This window comes from Arvicanthis niloticus, chromosome 4, assembly GCF_011762505.2.
Source record: "Arvicanthis niloticus isolate mArvNil1 chromosome 4, mArvNil1.pat.X, whole genome shotgun sequence".
Taxonomy (NCBI): domain Eukaryota; kingdom Metazoa; phylum Chordata; class Mammalia; order Rodentia; family Muridae; genus Arvicanthis; species Arvicanthis niloticus.
Genome location: NC_047661.1, coordinates 96,957,269 through 96,984,228, shown reverse-complemented (window position 1 = coordinate 96,984,228; position 26,960 = coordinate 96,957,269). Strand labels below are relative to the sequence as shown.

General features: G+C 37.4%; 1 protein-coding gene across 3 annotated transcripts in view; it reads right to left on the bottom strand.

Moving 5' to 3' along the window:
* Positions 1-26,960, bottom strand: part of Dpyd (dihydropyrimidine dehydrogenase) — an 831,933-nt gene that overhangs the window by 282,297 nt on the left and 522,676 nt on the right. For all 3 annotated transcript variants that reach the window (XM_034501414.2, XM_076933188.1, XM_076933187.1), the window contains one exon: positions 594-662. In XM_034501414.2, the coding sequence (XP_034357305.1) occupies positions 594-662 (69 nt within the window). The remainder of the gene's footprint in view (positions 1-593; positions 663-26,960) is intronic.

Below are 26,960 nucleotides of genomic sequence, written 5' to 3'. Positions count from 1 at the left end.
GGATGTGGCATGCCTGCTGACGAGTGTGGTATGCTCAGTGGTGAGCGTGGTGCCCCTGCTGACGAGTGTGGTATGCCCACTGACTAGTGTGGCATTCAGTCACAGCCTGTCCTAGCACTTTATACATGTTGGTATTCAAACTAGAACAGTATTAAATGAACCTTTTATATTTTAAATATTCAAGACTTTTATATTCAGAATTCCTTCTCTTACTGTCAAACTAGTTTGCCTAAAGGCAAGGCAAGATCAAGTTAGACTCTCAAAGGTAGAATTAAATTTTATCATGGCATCCATCATATATACAGTTTGCTTAATATGCAAATGCAGAGTCTATGGATGCAGAGAATAAAGGGATTTTAGGTCCTGTGTGAAATCCAGGGGACTGCTTTTATAGAATATATTCCTTTTAAATTTACATTTCCATCATTTAAATGAAAACACATGGTAAACAAATTATAATAGAAATGCTTTAACTTACATTTTCAATTCAATTTTACTTCTCTTGCATTATTTTTTGTGGCAGCTCTTTACTTAAAAACCAATAAAAATGAGAGAGGTGAAATAAAATAAATACCAACTGAAGAAATTTTTACCTCAGCCATTTTGGAGAGTTCCATCCAGTCATTTTTGTTGTAAGTGCACATGATGCTAGCAATCAGGACCTTTACAGAAAAGAAAAGAACATGGGGTCAGGTGGTCTCACAACTTTGTGCAGATATTAATAACCATAAACATACATTTATAATGATAAGCTACATTATAAAAATTCGTTTTTTCAATCTGTTGAAAAAGAAATGTCACTAGAAAAGGTAGCATGTAGCAGTGAACCACCAGAGAACAATTAAAGCTTTAGAGATGTATGACAACATTCTTAATTACTGTCATTGGACATTTGACCACTTATCTGAACATGTGTGTGCATGTGCTTGCAGCTATGTGTGAGAGTTCACATTGTGTTATTGCACATGCATAGATATGTACATATGTCTGTAGGTACATGATTGTGGGGGTACTTGTAGAGGCCAGAAAACCTTGTCTGGGTTCTTTAGTGGCCACTCCCCCGTTTTTACCTTTCCCTTTTTGCTAGAATCTGGGGCTCATCAATTTGCTAGACTGGCTCAAGAGTGAGCACCTTGGATTCTCCTGAATGCTGGGATTACAAACACTTCAGGTAAATTCTGGGGATTGAACCCCCATCCCCATGCTTGTGTGGCAAGCACTTCACTGACTGAACAATTTCCCCAGCCCCAATTTTCTTAACTTTATTGAGTCTCAACTTTCTTACTTCTCAAATGTAGATTATAATATTGACCTTGTCATCTCAGAAAGTGGCAGTGGGAATTACACAAATTTGTGTGTAAATGTGGGCAACTGAAAGAGACATCTAATTTTCAATAATGCCGTTAAAGCGCATATTACTATAATTATTAGCACAGCATAAAGATTCCTTTCATGGGAAAGAAAATATAATGTTCCCTTCAATAATAACATATTACAACATGGTTAATACAATTGCATGTATTTCTTGAGAACTATAGTTTCAAATTATATTAAATAACTTTACATTGCTCTGGATTTCAGTAGGCTGGTGATTTATATACAGCCTTGCATTAATCCATCAATTGAGGATATATGGTAGTAGTTACTAGTCCCTGCTCCAAAGCCAGAATGCCTATGTTGAAATTCTGTTCTATCATCTTTAGGTCCTGTGCGGAGCAAGGAAGTAGATTTTCTAATTAGTAAAATATTGGTAACATTACAGAGAGAAGCAAGAACAGCAGTGGCTAAGACTTATTTAACTTTAATGACACAGTGGATATTTTACAGGGTTTTGATTTATAAACTTATTAAATAATTCTAACCTTGTCTCACCCATTTTTTCTCAATAAAGACCTTTTTTTTTTTTTTTTTCTCAATAAAGACCATTTTTTTGCTCAAAGGCATTGGGTTGTAAAGACCACACCACTACTGAAGGGAAGACCAGGATGCAGGGCCAGATGGTGCTACTCACAGTGCATGATTTTAATTACTAGCCTTTGATGGTCTTAGCTACATACTCAGGGAATGCTAGGAATTGTTTTTTTTTTTTTTTTTTCTTTGTTACATCCTTTAGTGACTATGAGACTGAGGCACCAGGAATTTAGGCTGTGCATGAAATCATGGAGTCCAGTGATAGAATCTGCTAGAAGCCATTGAGCTTCTATCATACACTTCTTATTTACATGTGTCTAACATCATAAGGATATGCTGCAGAAGCCAAATAAATGTTTTTTATCATGGATAGAAATATGTACAGTTCAGACCACATTGGAAGGAGTTCTAAACACCAGGGAGAAGCTGTTCTTAAAACTGGGCTAACTTGAGTCTCTTTGTAGACCCTAAACACCATGAGAATTGGGTTCTTGGGAAGCATATAAATCATTCAGTTTCCTGATAGCCATACAGTCAGGGACAAAAACACTAAGTAGATAAATGTTCTCTCCCTTAAACATTTAAAATGGTGGACTTTGAGGTTCTTTATTCAGCCCAATTAAAAAAAAAAAAAGTCTAAGGAATTGTTTAGAACAGTGGTTCTCAAAATGGATTGCAACCTCTTTTGTGACAGTAGCAAAAGTACAGTTATGAAGTAGCAACAAAAATTATTTTAGTGTGTTAGGTTGGGGTTGGGGGGGTCACCAAAATACAAGGAACTGTATGAAAGGTTTGCAGCTTTAGAAAAGTTGAAAACCATTGGTTTAGAAAGACTGTTGTGCCTCCTGCCTGAGGGTTTCTTTAGCAGGAACAAATCTTATTTCAAGTAGTTTAATTCCCCAGGTTAGCCCCAACCAGGCAATTTGGAGGAAGATCAGGGTTTATCACATGTCTCACACCTATAAGAACCCAGACCCTCCATTTGGACTTAGATGCTCGCCCCAGATACCTTGCCAACAGGAAGTTTCTCTGTGTGCTATTCTGTGTACTATGTGTGCTTTTGAGATGCCAGGGTTGGTACCCATGGGGGGAGGGGCCTCCTTTTCTGAAGAGAAGGGGAGGGGGAATGGGGCAAGTATATAAGAATGGAAAAGAGAGGAGAAGAGTGGGGCTGAAACTAGGGTGTGAAATAAATAAATTAATAAAAAAAGAAGTAAAGACAGATGATGAATAGAGAGGAGGGACCTCCAGCATGCCTCTGTGCATTTTATAGGTTCAGCTTCTCTTTGATGAAACAGAGTCTCCATGAGAACACTGTCCCATGATCTTTTCTGTAAGAACCAAATTTCTAATGTTTATCTAGCAAGAAAGAGTCTCTATCAAGACTGAGTCTCCTAAGTGACAAATGTTCTTTCCACTTTTCTAAGTAGTCTTGCTCAGAGATTCCTGCTTACTCTCCAGCTAGATAAAGGACCCAGGAATTATACAAAGGTAATGAAAAAACCTTTTAGGGCTAGACCTACTATCTCCTGGCATGGCTCTCCATTGTTGAGAAGGCTGAAGGAAGAGGAGGAGGAATAAGAAAAGGAAGAGAGAGAAAGAAAAGATGAAGAGGGGTACCGGGGGAGATAAAAGTTGGAGAAGATGAAGGAGAAAGAAGTAAAAAGAAGGAGAAAGGAGCTTATACGGGAACAGGGAAGGAAAGAGGAGAAATATGGGGAGAAGGAAAAAATGGAGGAGGAAGAATGTGAAAGGGAAAGAAAAAGAGGAGGAATAGCCTTATTCTTCCATTTGGAATCAGGTGACATTCCAATTGTCTTCTTCATACCCAGAGCAAAAGTAAAGTAAACCACAAAGGAAAAGCCTGCCTGCCATTTAGGGGATCAAGAAACAGATAGATTCCCTAGGGCATGTTGCTGGAAGGCAAAAATAGAGTCCATAGTATTTGAGAGCCAAAAAGAGATTTCCATCAGTAAGATATCTCTGCTCTAAGAAAACTGGCAGGCAATTGGCTTGGGTTTTTAGACATTTTATGTATTTTTTTTTAAATAAAGTAATATTCCCACATATGTGCAAAGTTGCTCCTTCATCACTGCAGTCACAGAAAGGAACCCAGCACCTTCTTCAATTTCCTCTCAGGGTAGTGGATGGGACAGGCAGCAAGGACAGTCCTACACACAGAATAGGGATGGGGGCTTCTCTCTGGAAGTTGGGTCGACTAGACAAACACTGCCCTATCACTGAAGCTGTCTATGATAGATGTTCTTAACTGGGAACTTGCATGGCTTCTTTTCTCTAGACGCCATGTTAAATTTTCATAAAGCTATATTTTCTTGAAATTTGTATTGATTTTGTCAGGAATCCTCACAGTCATCTAGTGCCCTACAGGTTACTAGGATCAACAGGAACTATAATTGGGTTGGATGAAGACAAATAAATATTGTTCTAGAATTAATATGCTGAGTGAGAAATCACTCTGCTTACTGAGAGACTGATAAATGAAAAAAATCTCTTTAATAGCATGCGTCTTTCTCTGGCTAATGTCCAAAGAGGAGCAGGCCCCAAATAGCAGATTTTACTAACTTATGTATATCTTATGCTTATGCACTTTTCATAGGCTGCAATTTTAAGTATTTTGCAGGCCTGGACTCAAAGTTATACTTTCAACAATTTCAACAGACAGGAGACTGGAAATTTGGCTACTTAGGCAAACAATTTACACAACAAAGATGTTGTCAGAATTTTTGGTTCTGTTATTTGTTTGTGGGTTTTTGTTTGTTTGTTTTGGAGGGTTGGTGTTTTTGAGGCACCTCTCTATAGCACTGGCTGTCTTGGAACTCACTCTGTAGACCAGGCTGTAGAAACTTATAAAGATGCACTTGCCTCTGCCTCATAAGTGCTGAGCTTAAAGGCATGCACACTGTGCCACCACTGCTTGGCTCAGAATTATTTCTTATTTACAATAGTGTTGTTCTTTTCAAATAGTTGTCACCCAGCATCATCTTGCCCACCTGCAGAATTATGCTTTCCCTGATAACAGTGCAAGTGACTGAATGACAGACCTGGACTTAATGGTGATTGTGACAAACACTGCCCCTCTTCATTTCCCGAGATGCCTGCTCTTTTATATGGAGATGCACCTACTGGCTGCTTTAAGTCAGAGTTGTTTCTTTTGTTATGGAATAGAGCCTAATCAGAGGTCAGTCTTGGTGAATAAACACTAATAGAAACTTTCTAAGCAACTGTGAACTTCAATTATGGTACAGAGTTTTCTTTCTCAATTTCTACAAAGTGTGGTCAGTTCACTGAAGGGACTCTGGCCAGCATGATTGAGGTGAGCATCCCTTCTCTCTGGTTCCCTCATCATGGCTAACAGCCTTAGATAACAGTCCTAAAGCTAGCCATCAGTGTTCATTCCCGTATTCAGCTAATTTCTCCTCCTGAAGCTGACTACCAAGGTCCAGCTTCAAAGTGTTGAAGTCGAACAATCAGATGCCCCTTTTGGCTGACCTAATTAACATCTCCAATTAAATTTAAACACCTCATCCTAACATGGGGTTTCTTCTTTTACCATTATAAACCACCACTTTCTTATGTGACTGTCTCCTCTCTATCCAGAGGCAGTCAGTCCTTTGTCCCACTTCAGGATAAATATCCTTCTTCCCTTTCCCTTGCTACCTTTCCTCTCTCCCTCATCCTCCATCTACGTTTTTCTTCTCTTGTTTGCTACCCTCTGCCCTCTAGGACAAAGAAATCTCTTTTGTGCTGAGAACTTGGTCTTGGGGGTCCTGGGCCATATTGGTCCCTACATACACTAATTATTTTCTAGACACACTAGAGGCAGCCCTCTTTTAGCTAAATTCTGCTTTCTATAACTTAGTATTTCCTAAGACACTTTATTAGTAGATTCTTTTCAGTATCATTTTTTTTAACTACTGGAAGTTTCTATTGCACCATTATCACCTAGAGTATTGCCCTGAACACGGAGATCCACAGTGCTATTGAGATTCAAAAGTTGGATGTAGCCTATGTAAGTCTCTCCCTGGGGCAAAGGTGGCAGACTCTAAGTAGAATCCATACATTCTTTTTTTTTTTGGGGGGGGGGGGAGGTTTTAATATAGTCATCTGGATAGTCGAGCTGCACATTTTCTAAACAAGATCTATCTTTTTGTCCCCCAAAGATGAGAAAGAACCCCAGGCTGGGATAGTCAGTGACAGCTTGGTCACACTTGACATCAACACCCTACCTAAAAGTCAAAGGTATTATTATTGATCCCTAACCTAGACAGTACATGTGTTGAGACTGACCACAGACCTCTCCTTTATCCAACATCCCCCCTGTTCTGCTTTCAGTGACTTTACCAGTGTAAGCAGAGTGGACAGAGGAGGGCTGGAAAATGGAGATAACCAAGAAAGAAGAGAGACCTATGCTGCACACCATGTTAGAACAAGACCTGTGAATATGTCTACATGTAAGCACTTAGAAATACTGATTTTCGACTGAACTTCATCAATGATTTAAAGGCAGGATTATTAGGACTAGGCTATCTAGGTTAGTAGAGTGCTAACTTAGCATGGGTAAAGCCCTGGATTCAGATTCATAAAGCACCATCATCAGTTTACAACTTCTAAATATCTATATTTAAAAACCAAAAAAAATAGCTTATAAAAATAGAGCAGTATGGTAGTTTACAGATATCACAGTGGCTGAAAAATTATCTTAACTTTCATTAAAACAGACCTGAGGTCTTCTAGAATCAAGCTAAAAGGTATTCACTCTAAAAGGAGATGGAACATAATTAAATCTTTCTGTGATGATTAAAAAGTCCTTTAGTGTTTTGCTTGACTCAGTTTTTAATCAAGTAAAAGAGGACAGCCTATTTTGCTTCCTATGAGAAAAGTGAACTGATGACTTTAGCTTGTGATGAAGTATCATGCCACCCTACCAGAAATGAATACTCACGGAGACATATTTCTAATCAAAGTTTCACTTAATTTAAGCCATTCCCAGGCTTCTCTTTTAATAGTTCATATTTTAAAACATTATTGAAGAGGTGATACATAACAGCCAATCACTGTATAATATTTGAACTTTGGCCCTGCCCTGTGTTTTATGACAAACACTATGATAAGAAGTTCTTACAACATGAAACAAGCACCTAACACACAAATTCACATTTCACTGCGGTAGCTGCTACCTGAGACACAGAAGTCCAGAGGGTAAGACATTGGCCTTAAGTCTTTTTTTCACTCAACATTCAATCAATATTGCCCAAGTACATACTGTGTGCAACTAACTGTTCTAACTTGGAGGTGACACATGAAACAGGAAAAAAAAAATCTTATCACCCTAAGTAAGAAATTAATTCACTAGGCAACTGACAGGTCAAAATTACTGTGATAAAGGCAATATAGAGGAAAATGTGGCAGAATCACTGGAGGTGAGGGGCACAGTCATAAGAGATGGGCAGTTGGTCAAGGGCCATCTGTATTGTGATCTGAGGAATGAGCAGGTTCCTTACTCTGAAGAATGGAATGGGGAGGACATTTGTCCTTCTGGGAAGAAGAAAGCACATGCAAACACTAAGAAGGGATAAGCTTGGGATGTTCAAAAAGCCAAAAGGATCCAAAAAGCTCCAAGACAAGAGTAGTATGGATAAAACTGTGAGAAACAGCCAATAGCTGTCACTCTAGATGTTCTGTCCCCTGTGGTAGTTTGGTGACCCATGCGAGGTCACAAAAATATTGTGCACGCTGATAAGATGGTCCAGCTAGCATCTTTCAAATATTTTTCTGAAATCTGCATAATGAAACAAATAAGGGACATAGATGTAAAAAATAGGAATTTCAGTTTTGGTAAGAGCATGTGGTAGCCACAGACATGCAGAGAAGCTAGATCCTAATTGGCTGGTGAGTATTTAGATTCAAGGAGACAAAGATAATGTAACATTAAGGATGATTCCTAGACTACTAGCTTGAATTCTGAGTTTGAGAATGTAAATTATGCATGAACGTGGAATAAAGCCTAACAGAAAGATGAATGAAAAAACTCAAGGTTCAATTTTAATATGGTCCATGTGAGGTGTTTAGTAAGTATTTCAGTAGGGAAGTCACCAATGTGCCCTTGGTATATTTGCTGAATCTACTAAAAAGGTTAAGGACAAAGTTATAAAGCAAAGAGACTATAATATAAAATAGCATTTATAGTCAACTGGCAAGGTTATTGGAAACTAAATAGAATAAAGTAGATAAAAACTAAAGGGCCAAGGCCCAACCTCAAGCCACAAGAGAATGTGGCTTCATGCTGGAAGTTCTCCAAAATGTAAGGTGTGATCCAGAGTGATGGATTCTGCTGAGATGTTGTAAAACAGTTTCCTAGAGATTGTAACATTCTATCCTGCAGGTAGTAAACAACTCAAGTTAGGTTCAGGAAGTGCCTGAAACTGACCAAATTCACTAGGTTCCTCCCTGCCAGAGTAAGCAATAAAAGTTGAGATTCCTTCTTAGAAATGTGAAGCTGAGCTACTAAGAAGACTCTCAGACAAGCCACCCTACAAAAAAGATTCTGTGATGAGACCAGCTGCCTGGAAGAAGCAGAAACATGTAGGATTTCCTGCAAGAGGTTTAAACCAACTGAGTAATTTGGAAAGGATACTCTCCACCCTGTTGAGGTAGCTGGCTATGGATGTAAAGTATACTCCAAGTACCCAGCTTTTGTGAATTAGCATCCTGCTGTGGTGGGGTCTGGTACTACACCTGCCATGGAATCATTTCTGCTCCTGTAAGTAGCTCCCAATAAAATGTATCAGTTTACCAAGTTGGACTTAAGTGGTATCTGTACTTTCTGTCTGGGGTGAATGGGTATTTTTTCACTATCTCCCCAGGAAAAGTTTTGTCATACAACAAAAGAACAGAAAAGTATCTGATAACACAGAGATCTCTGATCACCTTTACAAAATGGTTTTCACTGAGGCAACAAGAGTTGCCTCAAATGGGCATAGGTTGAATGAGTAGAATTGGAAGTGAAGGAAGGGAGATACAAACAATCTCCCTCCAAGCTTTGTCAGGATAGTACTAGTTTCAGTTCTTGTTACTGTGATAAAATATCCTTACAACTTCGAGGAAGAAAGGGTTCATTGAGCTTGGAATTCCAGTTAAAATCCTTCATTGCAAGGAATTCAAGGAGGCAGGAACTTGAAGCGACTAGTCATATCCACACTTAAGAATAGAGAGCAATGATGGATGCATGCATGTACCAAGCATGTTCTCTTGTCTCTCGTCTGTCTCTGTCTTTGTCTCTCTGTGTCTTTGTTTCAAATATTCTAGGGTCCAGATGATGAAGCAGTGACATCCTCAGGATAGGTCTTCTACCTACAATTTACTCAATTAAGAAAATCCCACCTGGGCATACCCATAGGCCAACCTAATCAAGACAATATTTTGTTCTTGATTTTTAGGAAGATGTATGAAGAGGCAAATACAAAACTGTAGGAAGCCTAGTGTGAGTCCCTTTTAATCAAATGTAGTTTTGCACGTTTTTTACATTGGTGGAAAGATCTAGAAGAAAGTATGAAGATGATAAGAGGTAATGCTAAATCAAGAGTGGTGGGAAGCACTGTCCTTGAAGAAGGGGAGGGCATCCTATTCAGTTCAACAGGGCAGGAAGGAGGACAGCAAACAGTAGCTCTGATAGGTTAATAGATTAGGTGTGAAAAGGGTAAAATCATCATTGTGGGTACGTTTTGTTTATGAAATAGGAGGCAAGGTCTCTTGATGAGGGTAAACAGAAAGGAGGCAGAGGTTCAGAATTATGAGAAGAAGATGAAAGGAAAAATAAACATCTAAGAAAATAAGAGAAAAAAAACCTACTAGATTATGGTACAGTTACAAGGCCTCAAAGACAAAGGAACTACTGAATGATGATAATACTTTGAGAAAGAAAGATTAGCTAGTAAAAATGAAAATACAAGATGACTTACAAAGTCAGGACACAGATTCTGTGGCTGAACACAAAATACAGGTTGTATAGATTTGCCTTAGAGTCATGATCCATTTTATGAAGACTCTTTTTAGTGCAGAGATCATTAAAATTTGATGTGCTTCATGAAAAAACAATCTCTACTGAAGAATTGTGTTTTGTAGACAATGCTTTTAAATTGGAATTTTTCTGCTAGGTACAGTAGTGGTTGCCTATAATTTTCATACTCTATAGCTTTAAATAGACACAATGACTATGCAACTCCTATAAAGGAAAGCATTTAATTGGGACTGCCTTACAGTTCAGAGGTTTAGTCCATTATTGCCATGTTGGGAAGTATGGCAACAAAGAGAAAGACAAGATGCTGAAGAGGTAGCTGAGAGTCCTACATTTGGGTTGGCAGGCAGCAGAACAAGACAGTAGGCATGGCTTGAGTATTTGAAACCTCAAAGTCCACAATCAATGACATGCTTATCCTCCAATAAGCTCATTCCCTTTCCAATGAGGTCAAACATCCTAATAGTGCCCCTATGAGCCTATGGGGGCCATTTTCATTCAAATCACTATACCAGGCTACACAAGGAGAAAAAAAAAAAAAAAAACCTCTTTATTCAAACTACAATTTCCATTGTTTTGAGTTTCCTTTTTGTTAATAAAAGTAACCCAGGAAAGTACACACTTCTTTGGCAAACATTTAACTCACGCTCAAGAACTATTAAAATTTTAAAACATTCTAAAATATCAGCTTTAACAATTTATTGGTAAGATTTTGCATAGTTGTCTCCCTGAAAAAAATATCACAAAGATAAAATTGTATGTAGATACTTTCTCTCCAAGAAAGACTTCTTGGATTGCTTCCATTTGCATCCTTTACAGTTCAAAGAATCAAAATTAGTGGTCAATTACTTTAAATTTGATAATCCAACTTCCCTATTTACTAGATACAATGACTTCTGTCAAAGTGTCAATTAAACCACATTAACAGTAAAGTTTATTTCATAGAAATTTAGGTAAAGAAGCGATTAAGGTTTTCATTGGTTGTGGGAAGGTTGTCTTGTCAGATTCCCTTTGACTTGAAGTCTATGCTTTGAGGCACACTACCAATAATGTCTTCTTCTGCAACTGCACTGTGAACCACACAGGAAATCCAGTCAAGGATTCAGGTTCAAGGCAGCCTAAATTTTTTAGTAGGTAAAAAGTGCAAAGGTACAAAGATGAACAGTTGTGAATTACTGGTCACAGAGTGGGGCTTTGTCCAACCATTTATCCAATTCATTCCTAACTCCATTGGGATTATATTGAGTAGGAAACACAAGCATGACTTATGGGATTATCAAGGATCTTTAAGTTAAAAAAGCATTTATTAAATATCAACTGATGTGTACATGTATATTTTAAGTATATTTTGTTCTTTACTACAAGTATGATAAAAGGGAAACTGGAGCAGTTTCCCTAAAAGGCATGCAGTGACTCCAGGATATTTAAAACCTGTCACAGTGTATTTGTTCATTCATTGTTTAATGGTCATGGGTGAGAACAATGTCTATATGGGTTATTTTTTATTAAGTTTAAAATCATCTTAATAATAGATAATAATAATTGATGTGGACCTGTTTTGACTGATAATTGGTGTATGACAGGCCAGTGCACTGTGGCAGGTGTCCTGAGTTGTATTAGAAAGCCGGCAAACAGAGAACAAGAGGGCAAGCCAGTGACAAATGTTCATCCATGGTCCCTGCTTACTTCACCTCTTGTCCTGGACTCCTGCCTTGAGTCTCTGCTCTGACCTCTCTCAATCCGGATGAGGAGGTGCAAGGTAAAATTTACCCCTTCATCCCTCGAATTGCTCTTGGTCACTGTGTTTTGTCACAGCAACGGGAAAGTAACAATAGAGTCCCCAAAGTGTTGCTTTTGATCACTTCTCAATATGTGTTCACCTAATGTCTATCCTCTATGTGCTTAGAAACTGATGTAAGCACAGTTATCATCGATGTCACAAAATGCAGTCTGGTTGTTTATTAGAATTCTCTTCAGCATTTTAGGGTGTGAACTAGCACCATTTCCTTTCCTTGAGTATGAGGGATATTTCTACTTCTCCTGCTTTTCTGGCTCTTGGTGCACCTTTCCTTGCTGCTGCTCCTCTTTTGCATGTGAATGCTTCCATGTATTACCTTTGATTACCTTTGTTTGTCTTGCTTCATGCACAGTACTTAGGCATCAGATGGAAAATGTTTCCTAATACAAACAACCTTCTTGTACTCTCTCAGTCAGGGTTCTACTGCTATGAAGAGACACCATTGTTGGGCCTAACAGGAGGTCTAATCTCCATTCCACCTTCACCCTTCAGTCACATACACAGGTGGAGGGTCCTAGAGAGATTTACATACTAATGAGTTACCTGAAGACCAGAGTCAGAGCCCATTAAACATTCCTCCCCAGCCCCTCCCCCCTTCTCCCCTCCCCTTTTTAACTCAGGTCGATCCTGGGTTTTAGGGGGTATGCATCCAGATCCATCCACCATCCGCCATGTGAATAAACCGGTTTTGGAAACCGAAGGACTTCCTCGTGTGTTGGGGTTGAGCCGCGAGAAGCCGGGGAGAGGCTTTTAGTTAATGAGCAGCCTGGCCCAACTTCCAGCTGGGAGGAACCCAGAGTGTTCCCAGCCAACTACCCACAGCATGGCGGGAGGAACCCTGGGATCCCCAGCCTTATTTTTTTCCCTACACACCATTACCTTGACAACTCTTCTAAAGAAAAACATTTAATTGAAGCTGGCTTATAGTTTCTGATGCTTACTCCATTATCATCATGGTGAGCATCATGTTAACATGCAGGAAGACATGGTGCTGGTGACGGAGCTGAGTGTTCTACATCTTCATCCACAGGCAGCAGAAGGGGACTATGGGCCACTCTAGGCCCAGCTTGGGCATATAAGTCTTCAACAAGCCCACCTCCACAGTGACATACTGTCTCCAACAAGGCCACACTTACTCCAAAAAGGCCACACTTCCTAATAGTGCCACTCCCTATCAGACAAGCATTCAAATAGTGAGTCCCTGGAGAGAACATTCTTATTTAAACATCCACAAGCAGCTACCTTTAATTTGCTCAAAACCAAATGTAAATCTCTTTAAATGCTCTAAGAGAACTGAGCACAATAGAGGAAACACAAAGTAATAGAAACAATCGCAACAATTGTAGCCAAGATATAAGGTAGCAGGCAAAGAATACACACATGATTCTAAAATAATCCATGGGTATTTCTTGCTGATTGATTAGGTAAAAAATGAGTAAATTAGGGAGTCAAAAGGATAAAAATGGTTTTTCATGAGCTGAGAACTTGGATTTAAAGTTCAGATCATTGTATATAAGGAATTCTTACTCCTCACTTGAATATTTTCTCAAGGAAGGTTTGCCTGGTACCCACTCCTCCAACCACATACACATCATTTCTGAGATCCCGTACTACCTTTTATTTCTGGTTTTCCTGTGTGACATAAGTTTTTATGTACACTTTTGACAACGTTATAAAATTTGAGTGAGGTCTCTAAACATATATATCATACCCTGTATGCCATTGAGCCTCATTAAGTACTTGCTTTAAAGGAACATTAAAATAGGTAGCTGAGCCAGGTATGGTGGGCTTGCTGTTAATCTTACTACTTAGAGACACAGGCAGGTGGTAGATATCTGAGTTTGAGACTAGCCTCATATACAGAGTAAATTCCAAGACAGCCAGGGCGAGAAAGCGAAACCTTTTTTTATAAAACAAACCAAGGAAGAAACAAAAAGGTAGCTGAGAAAAACAATTCCAAATAATATGCCATTTTATTGCTAATTCTAATTTTCGTAATTTAGTTCACTTCTATATTCCAACATCTTTAATGAGGTTAAAGATGCTCATGTTTTCTAAGGCATATTTATACATAAAAGAATAATGGCTTACGTTATTTAATCTTTGCTCTTGAATGCACACTTTTATATACATTATCTCATTTATCTCTTACAATAAGCATGACATTCCAGAACCTTATACTGAGTACCTTATAATGAGACCTAGACAATTCAAGTGACTTTACTGGGTCAAGTTAATCAATAGCAGAGACAAGGACTAAGCTCTGAGCTCTGAGTCTGAGTGTCCTCTACTACATCAAGACTGTATCATATTGATTTCCTATCCTTTCAATTTACATTAGAGATGGCAGTTGATTTTGTACCCCGAGTCCTCTTGAGGTAGATCGAGAGAGAATGCTCACTTATCTGAATCCAATTTTTGGCTTAAAGTTTGTAGCCACTCCCACCAAGAAGGAATGTTCATTTTCTCAAGCCTGGGTTGGGGCTAGCTTTGTGACATATTTTAGTCAACAAAACTTGGCAAAAGTGATTTGGCAGAGCCAAATTAAGGCTGGAAGAGGCTAAGACTCACTTATTGTCTTGAAATTCCACTTGCCATGCAGGTAAGTCTGTGTAGCCCACTGAAAAAGGAGTAAGCCATCCAGAGGCTGCCCAATCTGGGGATCCGTCCCATATACAGTCACCAAAGGCAGACAGTATTGTGGATGCCATGAAGTGCATGCTCACAGGTGCCTGATATAGCTGTCTCCTGAGAGGTTCACCCAGAGCCTGACAAACACATAGAAGGATGCTCACAGTCAGCTGTTGGACTGAGCCCGGGGCCCCAATAGAGGAGTCAGAGAAAGGACTGAAGGATCTAAAGGGGTTTGCAACTTCATAGGAAGAACATTATCAACCAACCAGACCCCCCAGAGCTCCCAGGGACTAAACCACCAACCAAAGTGTCCATATGGAGGAACCCATGGCTCCAGCCGCATATGTAGCAGAGGATGGCCTTGTTCTGACATCAATTGGAGGAGAGGCTCTTGGTTCTTTGAAGGTTTGATGCCTCAGTGTAGGTAAATGCCAGGGTAGGGAGGCAGGAGTAGGTGGCTGAGTGGGGGAGCACCCTTATAGAAGCAGCGGGAGAATGCATGGGATAGGGGTTTCCAGGGGGGACCCGGAAAGGTGATAACATTTGAAATGTAAATTAAGCAAATATTCCAGAAAAAGAAAAAGAAAAAAAGGAGAAAACTTTTATACACAAGCCATTTATACATAGATGAGCCCTCTAGTTTATCCCTTGTTGGACTCTTAGAGCAACCTGATCTTAAGCCACTTAGAACGTGGCCATAGAGGAACAAGAGGGGCTCGAACCAGAAGAATTGTGTACCTTAGTTCAGTTAAGTAAATTGCAAGCAGTCATGATTGTGAATCAAATGAATTATTTTGCCCTAACTCTGGGATTCTCTGTTATGCCTCAAAAGTTAGCTCTTGTCACTTTTAGGTAAATATAGCAACCAGAGCTAACTTATTCAGTAGTCACATGATTCCTGCATGTCATTTTGCACACATTTTCTCTTTATGTTTTAGAGCATTATAACAGAAATATTTCACCTCCCCTTTAAAGATAAGGAAAGAAAAAATTTACCTTGGCAGGTTAAATAAATAACTAGCTGCTTGCATGTCCAATAAGAACAGATGCAAATTTGAATTTCCTGGTTGTAATATTTTTGTTACAAATAATTGTTTAGGTTGTTTAGTAACACATTTGCAGAAAGCCCATAGGTTTACTTTACAGATGCTGAGTTTAATTCAAGAAATGTCAGTTTTTCTTATGTGAATTTTGGAATGTAATTCTTTTCTGTTCTTAGTCAAAAGTTATTTCCCTTTAGTTCAGTGAACAACCTCTAAGCTAGACAGACATGTGGACCTTCCCAGGAAATCATAAAGGAAAGACTAAGTCATTAACAATCAATAAGGTAATACATAGTTTTCTGAACACTGAGCTAAAAATAAGGTCATTTTGAACCTTGATAATACGGCCTTATGGCCTCAGTCATGTAGATGCCACATATATATATATATATATATATATATATATATATATATATATATTATACATACATGCATAAATACACACATACACACATATATATGTATTAGATATTAGAACAGTTTTATTTTGTATTAGAATTGAAAAGAAGAGGAATTACAGTACTTTTGTGTATATATATATATATATATATATATATATATATATTATTTTACATTCTTTCCTCAACACTAGCTTTTCTTGTACAACTGAACCCTTCAGGCAATATGACTCTTCTGTATCTGACAAGACTAACAAGAACTTAACTGTTTCAAATCACCCTCATTATTCTCAGAGATAGAATCACTATTTTACTGGAAATTCCAATGAAGAACACCTTCTTCTAAACTAGTTCTGGTCACACAGTATCACAGGTGTACCAGCAACACAGGTGTACCAGCATCACAAGTGTCTGTTCTTTTCCTACCACTGTATCCCTCCATCTACTCAATGAGCCAATATGCAAATTTTCTAACTTCTGTTTCTTCTCATTTGGTTCACTATTATCTCTCACTTCATGTTCATTTAATAAATATCTGTAAAAGGAAGAGTTGCTATTATTACCATTTTTCTTTAATTTTTGGCTTTTCTTTATGAAAATTACAGTATATGCTTCAAACAATAGTATATATCTGAAACTACCATGAACACTCATAGTTCACACATACACACATACAAATACATGCATGCACATATCCCCCACACAGAGTACACACACACATACACTATACCACACACATACTTTTGAACACATAGATATACACACGCACGAACACACACACCACTCACACACATAACCATGATCACTGCAATGCGTATAATAGTTATCTAGTTTCTGTCGTGTATGTGACTTTACTTTTATTTTTTTATTTTTATTTTTACATCAGAACTGAGCATAAGTGGAATTACAGTACTTTTGTATATGCTCCTCGCCCTGCTCACACACGCACAGCCTCCCCATAATCAACATCACCCATTAGATTGGTCCACTTACAATTAATTAACCTACACTGACCAATTAGCTTCAGTCAAGAGTTCACACCTTCCATTCATTCTTAAAGTCACACATCAGAGGGATTTGGATAAATGCACCTTGGCTGAATCCTCAGGATATTTCCACACGGGGTAGCTTCCTTTCCCTAAGCCTTCTCCACATCTAACTTTCATTCCTTCTCTCTATGTGCCACCCTGGCAGCGACTGGTGGCTTGCTTTACTGTTCCACAGTAGCAGGCTTTCAGATCTGCTGCTCTCAGTTACTGAGATGAGTTATAAGTTATTCCAGGGGTTTTGTGGCTTGACAAGCTAACTTCTTTTTAGTGCTCAGTGGTAGAGATGTACATCCCAGCTCAGCAATTCACCTACTGACTGATGTCTGGCTGTGTTCAAGTTTGGGCAATTATGAATAGAGTCGCTTTAAACATCCATGTGCAGTTTTCCAAGTAGACATAAATTTTTAACTCCTCTGGGTAGATATCAGCGCACTGCTGAATCGTAGGGCTAGAGGATACTTAGTTTTAAAGCACATCCCTGGGAACCTTGAAAGTGGTCAATCCATTTTGCATTTCATAAGCAATGGAAGGCCGTTATTTTACTTTGCATCTTTGACAGAATGTGGTTTCGAAAGTGGTCTGCATTGAAGGTATTTTAATAGGCACTGTCTGAATGTTCATCTCCTTGATGACTGACATATACTCTAGTCCATATTTTCATTTGCTTGTTTTTCATCTGTGTGACTCCATTTAGAAGGGTTATTGTTAAAAGAAAAAAAAAATTCCACATGGTCGTGGTATATTTGTGTATTGTAAGATTTGACTTGGTTATATTTTGAAAAGAGTTTTGGTGTAACTCTTCATGGGATGGTTCTTTATATCTCCCTGCAATGTTTTTGTATGGTTTTGAAGGCAAAGCTGGCCTCATGGAATGAGTTCATAGTTATCCTTTCTGCTACTCTCCAATAAAGGAGTCTAAAGAGGATTAATAGAATGTCTTCTTATATACTTGATGGAAATCATTGATAAACTCATTTACTACTTGGTCTCTTGGGATGATACAATTCTTTTTATTCAATGTTTAATAGATATATGCCTATTAAAATTTATTTTTTATACTGAATATTTGAAGATTTTTTCCACATACAGGAACATTTCCTGTAAGTTATCAAATTTGTGGTTATACAGACATTCATAATGTTTTTGTTATTATATTAATTTTCATGATACATGTAGTGGTCTACTTTCAAGTCAAATATTGTGAATTTGTGCTTTATATCTTTTATCTTAGCTTGGTTATGGCCTTCTGAGCATTATTGATTCTTTAAATAATAAGCTTTTCGTTTTGTTTGCTTTTCTCTACTGATAATTAGTTTTCAATTCAATGATTTTTTTTTTTGCTTTAAATCTTATTGCAGTATTTCTCCTTAATTTGAAGGCAGTTTTCACCCTCTGCCATTCCCTTTTGGCTCCTTTCTGTCTTTGAACTGCTGGTGATTGTTTTGGTTTGAATGAGAATGGTTCCCTTAGGCCCATATACTTGAATGTTCAGTCTCTGGTTGTTAGGCAGTTTTGGGAAGGATTGTGAGGTGCCACCATGTTGGAGGAGGTGTGTCACTCAGGTTGGGCTTCTAGGTTTCAAAAGCCCACACAGGCACATTATTTCCTTTCATTGACTTCTAATTTATGGATATAGTGTAACCTCTTAGGTAATCACCCTGTACAATGCCAGCTTTTCTGCTACCATGGCCCCTGTAACGGTCATGGGCTTAACCTCTGATACTGCAAGCAAGTTTCCAATTAAATGCTTTCTTTTGTGAATGTTGTTGGTCATGGTGTCTCTTCACAGCAATACAACACTAAGACAGCAACCATCCCATTTTAAGCATCCAGAGTTCAGGAATTACAAGAGTGTATCATGTTTTTACTGCTTCATTTAGAAGGAAACATAGATTATTAGTTTCAATTCTGTTTCTTTCTAATTCAAGCATGGATGTTCTAAACTCTCTAAGTATTGCTTTAACAGGATGCATGCAGTTTGTAAGTTACAGTTTTAGTGTCATTTAGTTAAAAATATTAGCTAATTTCCTTTTTGACCCACATGTTTTTAAAGGAGTATTGCTCATGTTCCATATGTTTTTGGATTTTTCCATTTATCTATCATTTCATTGAGTTTACCTTTAGTTAATTACTATTGGTATTTAATGGAGGATACATCATGGTTTCTAAAGATGTTTTGCAGCCACCAACGTGTATTGTTTTAGGGAAAGCTTACCCCTGTGTGTACAGAGAAAGAATCGCTTTGTTGTAACAATTAGATAAAGTATTGTAAAATGCCCGAATAGAGCAGAGTGACTAATACTCAAGAGATTAACTTTGTTTTGACTTCTGCCTGGTGCATATGGGAATTTTTTACATCTCAGTGATGGTGTCACCAACTTTGAAGGTGGAATCACCTTATTTATCCCTGTAATTCTATTGCACTTTCTTTCACATAATTTGAAGTCCTGTCCTCAAAATATGTATGTATAAGGAGCACAAGAACATGCATATTAAAAGATCATTAAGACCTTTTGGAGAATTGACACCTGTATTGTATGATGCCATGAATTATCCATGATACCATTTCCTTGGTTTGAGAGCCATATAGTTTAAAATTAATATAGCTACTTTTCCTTTATTTAGATTAGAGCTGGCATAGTATTTTTTTTTCTGTCTATTTTATTTTAGATTGTGTAGTTTTAACATACAAGGTCAGTTTTTCATAAACTCACATAGCAGGGTGTTCTTTCTTGATCCATGTGGGTAATTTGTCTTTCAAGTGGTTTGTATAGATCATTGATGATCTAACTGGTCATTGTTTAGAGGAACACATATCTAACATAGCTGGGAATCTATTTCATGAGTTTATTTTCTAATGTATTGTACACATGCATGCACACTAGAGGTTTTTCTGGAGTTTGCAAAATACACTGACAACTAACTTAACCTCATTTTCAGATAACAGGCTATCTTTACAGTGGCCATGGCCACATTGTGGTAAAATAGAAATCATTTTATCCTCTCTTCTGTCCCTTGACTCACTGATAACATCTAGTTTACTTGTATGTAAAGACACACACACATATATATATTAAGTGTAAACAATATATTAAGTATAAACAATCAAACGCATGATTGCCATTATTTTAATGAATTTATTGGTTAAAACATTTGAGAATATTAAAAAAATTAAAAATAAACACTTTCATTTTGCCTTTATTTTTCCTTTTTGGCATTCTTCTTTAATGCAGATCCCTTCCATTTTTCTACCTTCATTTTGATATATATATATATATATATATATATATATATATATATATTGATAGGTATATATATATATATATATGCAATTTTTTCAAAATCTAGGATTCTTCTGAGAAAATTTATTCTTTCAATATTAAGTATTTTCCTCCACTCCATTCTTGAACACAGTTTGAGGGCAAGTTTAATATCATTTGCTATTCCACAGGTAAGGTTATTCTCAGATTTTTTTTCTCCAGTAGTTTAATCTTTGGGTTTTTTTTTTTTTTTTTTTTTTTTTTTTTTTTTTTTTTTTTTTTGAAAACTACATGTCTAGGCATAGGTTGAAGAATAATTATCCTGCATGGTGTTCTGCAGTGTCTGGATTCAGCATTTGCTGTATGGCATTAATCTGGTGACATTCTCAGCAACTGTTCTATGGCAGAGCAGTTCCCCTCTTTCCCCTCCCTCTGCTGTTTCACCGGACACGTTACCCCGCCTGCATGGATTCCACAGTCCTGGCATATTTGGTCCTGTATTTCTTTCAACTCTTGATCTTTTTGCTTTTATTCTTTCTGATTTTCTATTGGTATGTGCATACTCTGAGAGCCTTTCTTCCGCTCTGTTCTGTCTACTAATAAGCCAGCTACGGCGTTCTCCCTTTTTGCTCAGGTTTTTTGATCTTCTGTGTATCTTATGGGTTCTTTCTTTAAGGATGCATGCCTCTCTGCCTTCTTTGTCCATCTCCTCCCGTATGCTGTCTACTTTATCCATTAGAGCCCTGAGCATATTAATCATAGTTGTTTTACATTCCAGTCGGATCATTTCAACATCCCTGCCATGCCTGGTTCTGATGTTTGCGCTGTCTGTCTTTTCATATTATTTTCCCTTTTGGTCTGCCCTGGTTTTTCCCTTGTAGTCAGACATGATGTACCAGATAAAAGGAGCCACTGTAAATAGGCCTTTTGTAATGAGGTGGTGGGATGTTCAGGAGATGTGTGCTTCTGTGTGTTGATAAGGTTTCAGTCTTTTACTGAGGCTAGAACTTGAAACTCTGAATGTCATAAGCTTTTCTTATTCTTCCACCCTTTGTGTGGGACAAGTTAACTAAAGTGGCCTTGTACTGCACGCCACCTTCTCACATACAGATGGTCAAGGATGACTTGAATTGGACTCCAGTTTTCCACTGGTTAGGTGGCTCTGGGAGCCTTCTTTCCCACATATCTGTCCTATATCTCATCAAGTTTCTGATCCAATTGCAGTAACTTCTAACTCTATTCCACCTTCACTCTGTTTTTTTTTTTTTTTCCTTTAGAAATGTATGTAATTCTCTCATGTAACATCTTTATTCTCTTTCATCTCACTGTTAGAAGGAAAGCTACAACAGAGTAAGAAACTTCAAATACAGAACACTGTCATCATTCAATGGATCTATGAAAATGCTTTTGGGACAGATAACTAAAAATTGAAATCCTATTTAGCTTTCTGTCTACATCAGCTGTTTGTACAATGAGAGTAGTTTTGTTTGTTATAATTAGTTAAAAGGAAATTAAATTTATAGAGCATCAATTTTATATTATTTTTTCATGAAATTCACTAAAGTTGCATGAAAAAAATTATATTCAGATTTGTATTTTTCTATAAATTAGTGTACAAACAATAGCATTTTAAATAACAGAATTAAACATCTATAGGTCAGATGTTTAACCAATATTTCATTGTGAACAGTAGACAGCATGATTTATCATGTTCCTGTGGTTTTTCTTTGATGTTATACCCTAGATATACTAACACATTCTAACTAGTAAATTCATATGGCTTTCATAAATACCTACATCTTTCTTACCTCATTTTCGAAGAGTCGCATTCTACAAATGATGATTATAAATTTACCTAAAACTTCAAAGAAAGCCACTACTTTCTATTGTACCTTTCAGTGAGTTACATTTTTTAGTTTCTACTGATTTAATTGAACTGAGGTCAAGAATTTCCCAATTTCTTAGAAAAAAAATGTCAAGGATTGTGATTTGAAGACTTTGGAGCCTTCCTCACCCAGAGGACCTATATCAAACCACCATCTTATGCTGAGGGTAGACTAGCAAGCTGGAGGAGAGGACAGTGTTTTTCCAGGAAAGGAAGGGGCAGGGAGTGAAATTTAAGAATGGGGTACATTTTACCGAGAAGTTCAAAGGGCATACACTCTAAACCATGAAATGAAACCGTTCCTGCATGAGATACAGGGTTTCCTTAGCCTCTGACTCTTTCCTATGGATTTGTAAGATGTAGCAATCCTTGCTTTTGTCCTCATGATATTATCTTAGAAGGACTGTATCTTCAGTGCTCACCCTGAGCCAGTTACTACTGGAATAAAACTGTCCCTTCTTGAACATATTATGTCATCTTCACTGATATCTGCTCTCCTTCTCATTTCATCAAATCCCAGCCCCACCTTCAGACCGGGGTCCTTCAGCCATAGCACACCTTTCTGTACAAGGAGATTGAAGTGGCTGGCTTCCTCTGTCAACTTGACAAAGCTAGAGTCATCAGAAAGAAAGGAGCCTCAGCTGAATTAATCCCTCCATGTGATCCAGGTCTAAGGCATTTGCTTAATTAGCCATTAGTGGGGAGTGTGTGCCCACTGTGGGTGGTGCCATTTATGGGTTGCTGGTCCAGGGTCCTATAAGAAAATAGGCAGAGCAAGCTATGGGGAGCAATCCAGTAAGCAGCATTTCTCCATGATCTTTGCATCAGCTCCTGCCTCTAGGTTCTTACCCTGTTTTCATTCCTGCCCTGACTTCCATTGGGAGTGAACAGCAATGTGGAAGTGCAAGCTGAATAAACCAGTTCCTCCCCACCATGCTTTTCAGTTATGGTGTTTCATTGAAGCAATAGAAACCCTAACTAAGGTATGCACTTTCCCCACCTGTTGCCTTGTCAGTTCTGCAACCCATGAGCACTTTAGTTTACAGACATAAAAACTAGACCACATTTTTTTCTTTGCAGAATATAGATGAACAATGATGATTAAACAATTTTTTATTTTCATATTTAGTACACACACACAAACACACACACACATGCACAAGTGTAATTTCTCTGTGTAGTGTTTATACACAAGATGCATAAGGCATCTCTACTTTATTCATGTGAGATAAGGCTTAACATTGCATGAACAGCGGTCTGGCTTTCAAGCTTCCGAAATTCCTCTTGCCTCTGGTCCCAGCATTGGCTGAGGTTGTAAGTATCACATGATGCTTTGCACATAGGTATTATGATCCCAGGTCTCAGGCTTGCACAACAAGTGCTCTTACCAACTGAGCTATGTCTCTAGCATCATTAAAATTGATAAATGATTTCTCTTATTGATAGGTTGTGGATATTTAGGAATCAGGCAATGATGTTTCCCGCATTGTGTGATTTCATCTTTATTATAAATTTCAGTTCAGTGTGCTTCCTTTCAGAGGTTAACAATGTGATTTACAGGAGAAATAATGACAGAACCTTTTTCAGAGGAATTGAAACCTTTCTGGTATAAACTTTATACAGCATAATGAATATGTTGGCATTTGCGCCTTATTTGCATACTATAAAAATAAAACACTTGGTACAAGGAGTCCCTGTTAAATTCATATTACCTGTTAAATGAAGATGCTCAGAAGGCAATGTAATCTAATTAAAATCAAGAAACGTTATTCAATTCGCAGTCATATACTTACATGCCTCCAAGACATTACCTACACACTTATGTTCCACGCACAGAAAGCATACACACTCCAGTAAGCACCCAAGGAAGAAATGATCCCCACATTTCCTTGGTCTAATTTATCAATTCATATGATTTTTAAAATTTGACTATATTATTTCAACTACTTGACTCCTTTTAATGTATTTTTTTTTTTAGTTCTTATCAAAAACAGTCTCTGAGGAAACTTCTCAGGCTAAAAACCTAGCTGATTTATACAGTAATATATTTAATACTAGAACATTGGAAAAAACTACTTCGTCCCTTTAACGTGCCCTTTTCTTGTTATTCATGCTTGGCAGCTTGCTCACGAATGTCCAGATGTTGATAGCAATTCTATTTTTACAGAACAATGAAGTGTTTATTTTGCAATCTTTTCTCTTGCTTCTCCCACACATAATTACATGATCTTTGAAACTTTCACAATAAGTAACAAAAAAGTAACCTTTCAAAATGAAGTAATTGCATGGCTAAGGATTGTAAATTAAGAATAGATTATATATTTTTTCTTACCATGTACACTTTGCCTATTTAAAGTTTGTGTAAAAACAAATTTGTAAGCATATATTTATCTGGAAAATTATTGTATAAAGGTAGATATAATTAAGAGTTGGACAAATAAAAGACAGAAATTTGGGGGTCATTAAATGCTTACTGTGTAGCTAACTGCTATATATTTTTAAAGAGCACTATAAAACCCACATCCCTGATTATTTTTAATTAATTAGAATTAGGCAAAGAACAACTATTATTTTATTTAATAGCTAAAATTCTAGTTCAGGGCCTTTATAATTATTTACAATTGGCTTACCACTTAACAAAAGAGCAGGGAGGTGTTCATCCACCCACCCCACCCTGGACCAGTCACCCTTAGAGCTTACGATAAGGATTTTAGTCTCAGATGTAGCTCACGTCCCCGAATGTCTCATAAATCTCCCCCCCAACACATTTTCACAATCATGACCATGAATGTCTATTCAGAGACAAGCTTTTACCACATGTGACATTTTTCAACTCCCAAGAACAAAAGGCAAATGGGTCCCGGCCTTGGACATGGAACAAAAAAATAAAAGCAAAACAAAAACCTCTTACATTTTTACTAAATAAAAGAATGAATACAGACGGCCAAGGCTGAGTGGAAGCTTCTTTAGGCACCATGCTGGTCTTTCTTGAGACAATTGTTCAATGAGGGACAGATAGGAAGAAAATAGAGAGATAACAATAGGGTAGGACCCAGGTGTCAGTCAATCTATGGTCTCCCTCATGGGGAAGTGTTGAATACTCCCCTTGTGGACTTCAAAAGTGACAAGGATTTTCAATGTTTATTTAAGATGAGTATTTTCTACAGTAAGTAGTTGCTGTCAAGAGATTTTGGGTTCCTCTTACCTCAAAGATTTTCAGAAGCATTATCACAATAAATCTCTTGCATATAAATCTCCTGAATTAGGAAGATAGTTATCCATGCTGTAGATTATATAGGGAGAACTATATGTGTCTTTTCTTCTCAACCAACTGTCATAGTAAATATACTCTGAAGTAGACACTCTCAGGTTATATTGAAAAAAGAAAAGAAACAAAGCAAAACAAAAATAATTTCAGAAAAATTTTCAGTTGGAAAGAAAACTGTTGGCATATAAATTTAACATGAAATTTTATCAAGTTTAGGTAAGTGCCTTTTTATTGCAATTAATTATCATTGGTTTCTTTGTGAGTTAGTTACCAACCTTAATTGAGTACATCTGTGATTTCCAACAAGACATCAATGTATCAAAGTAACATCACTGAGCAGGAGATATATATATATGTGTGTGTGTGTGTGTATATATATACATATATATATACACACATGTATGTATGTATATATATATGTATATATGTATATATATATTTGTGTGTGTGTGTGTCTATGTGTCTGTGTGTCTGTGTGTGTGTCTGTATCTGTATCTATCTATCAGTGGCCTACTATCAAGGTCCTGGGTTCAGTTCCCACTACCAGAAAACAAGATATTCCCTGTTATCATTAACAAATAATCTGTAGGCATTGTAAAGACACTTAGGTGGGATTTTATACCTAACTGACAGGCATGTTATGAAATAAACCCTAGAAAGATGTTCATTCAAATCCAATCACTGGCTACCATTTCTAGGTTTGCACAGCTTCGGCTTGAGGTTGATTTTATATATGAGCATCAGAAATGACCCACAGAAGAGAATTACCAACTGTCAATCACTGAAATACTCTAACCTTCACCATGGTCTTCCTGTTCTTATAGACCTACTCATCACTCCATTTCTTTCTGTCTTCTTCTTTATTTATTTATTGGAGAGGTAGTGTCCATCATTGATGATGCTGTCACCACAAAAATGTCCTAGAATTCAGTCTTCATGTGAGCATTTGCGTTCTCCATCTGCAGCTTACTAAAGCTTGCCAGCATGTTCAATAAGGCAGCATTTTCTCTGACTTGCCATTTGGTTTTGATTTTAAGGGTCAGCTTCTATGATCTACTTACCTGAACTACAGAATCAGTACATGATTTTTAGAATACTCCAAAGGATTTACTAAATCTCTATACAAATAAATTATTTTATTAAAATTTTTAGTAATAATTATTTTCAATAAAATCTTTATTAAATTAAATTATCTTTAAATAGAAACAAATCATCATCTTTTCTTACTTCATATGTATGTGTATGTGTCATGTAGTACACATGTGTCTTGGATGCCAATATGATCAAAGGGTACCCACTGTCTACTAATGTGTATGTGGAGGCGAGGGGAGGACATCTAGTGTCTTCCTCTACCTCTCTCCACTGTTTTCTTTTAAGGAACAGGAAGTTTGAGGTTTCACTTAAGTTGGCTAGCCAGAGATCTACTTTTCTCTGCTTTTCAATGCTAGGATTACAGGTACTTGCATCGAAGGCCTGTCTTTTGTATTTGTGGCTGCAGATTCAAATTAAACGCCTAATGGTTTTACATAAGCAGTCTTACACACTAGACCATTTGCTTAGCTCTTGCTTTCTTTACATTTAATCGAAATGTTCTTTTATCAATTTAAAATCATGAGAGCCAGCAGCATGGCTGTTTTATTTCATGTGCATATTCATATTTAGCCATCTTTTCATGGTCT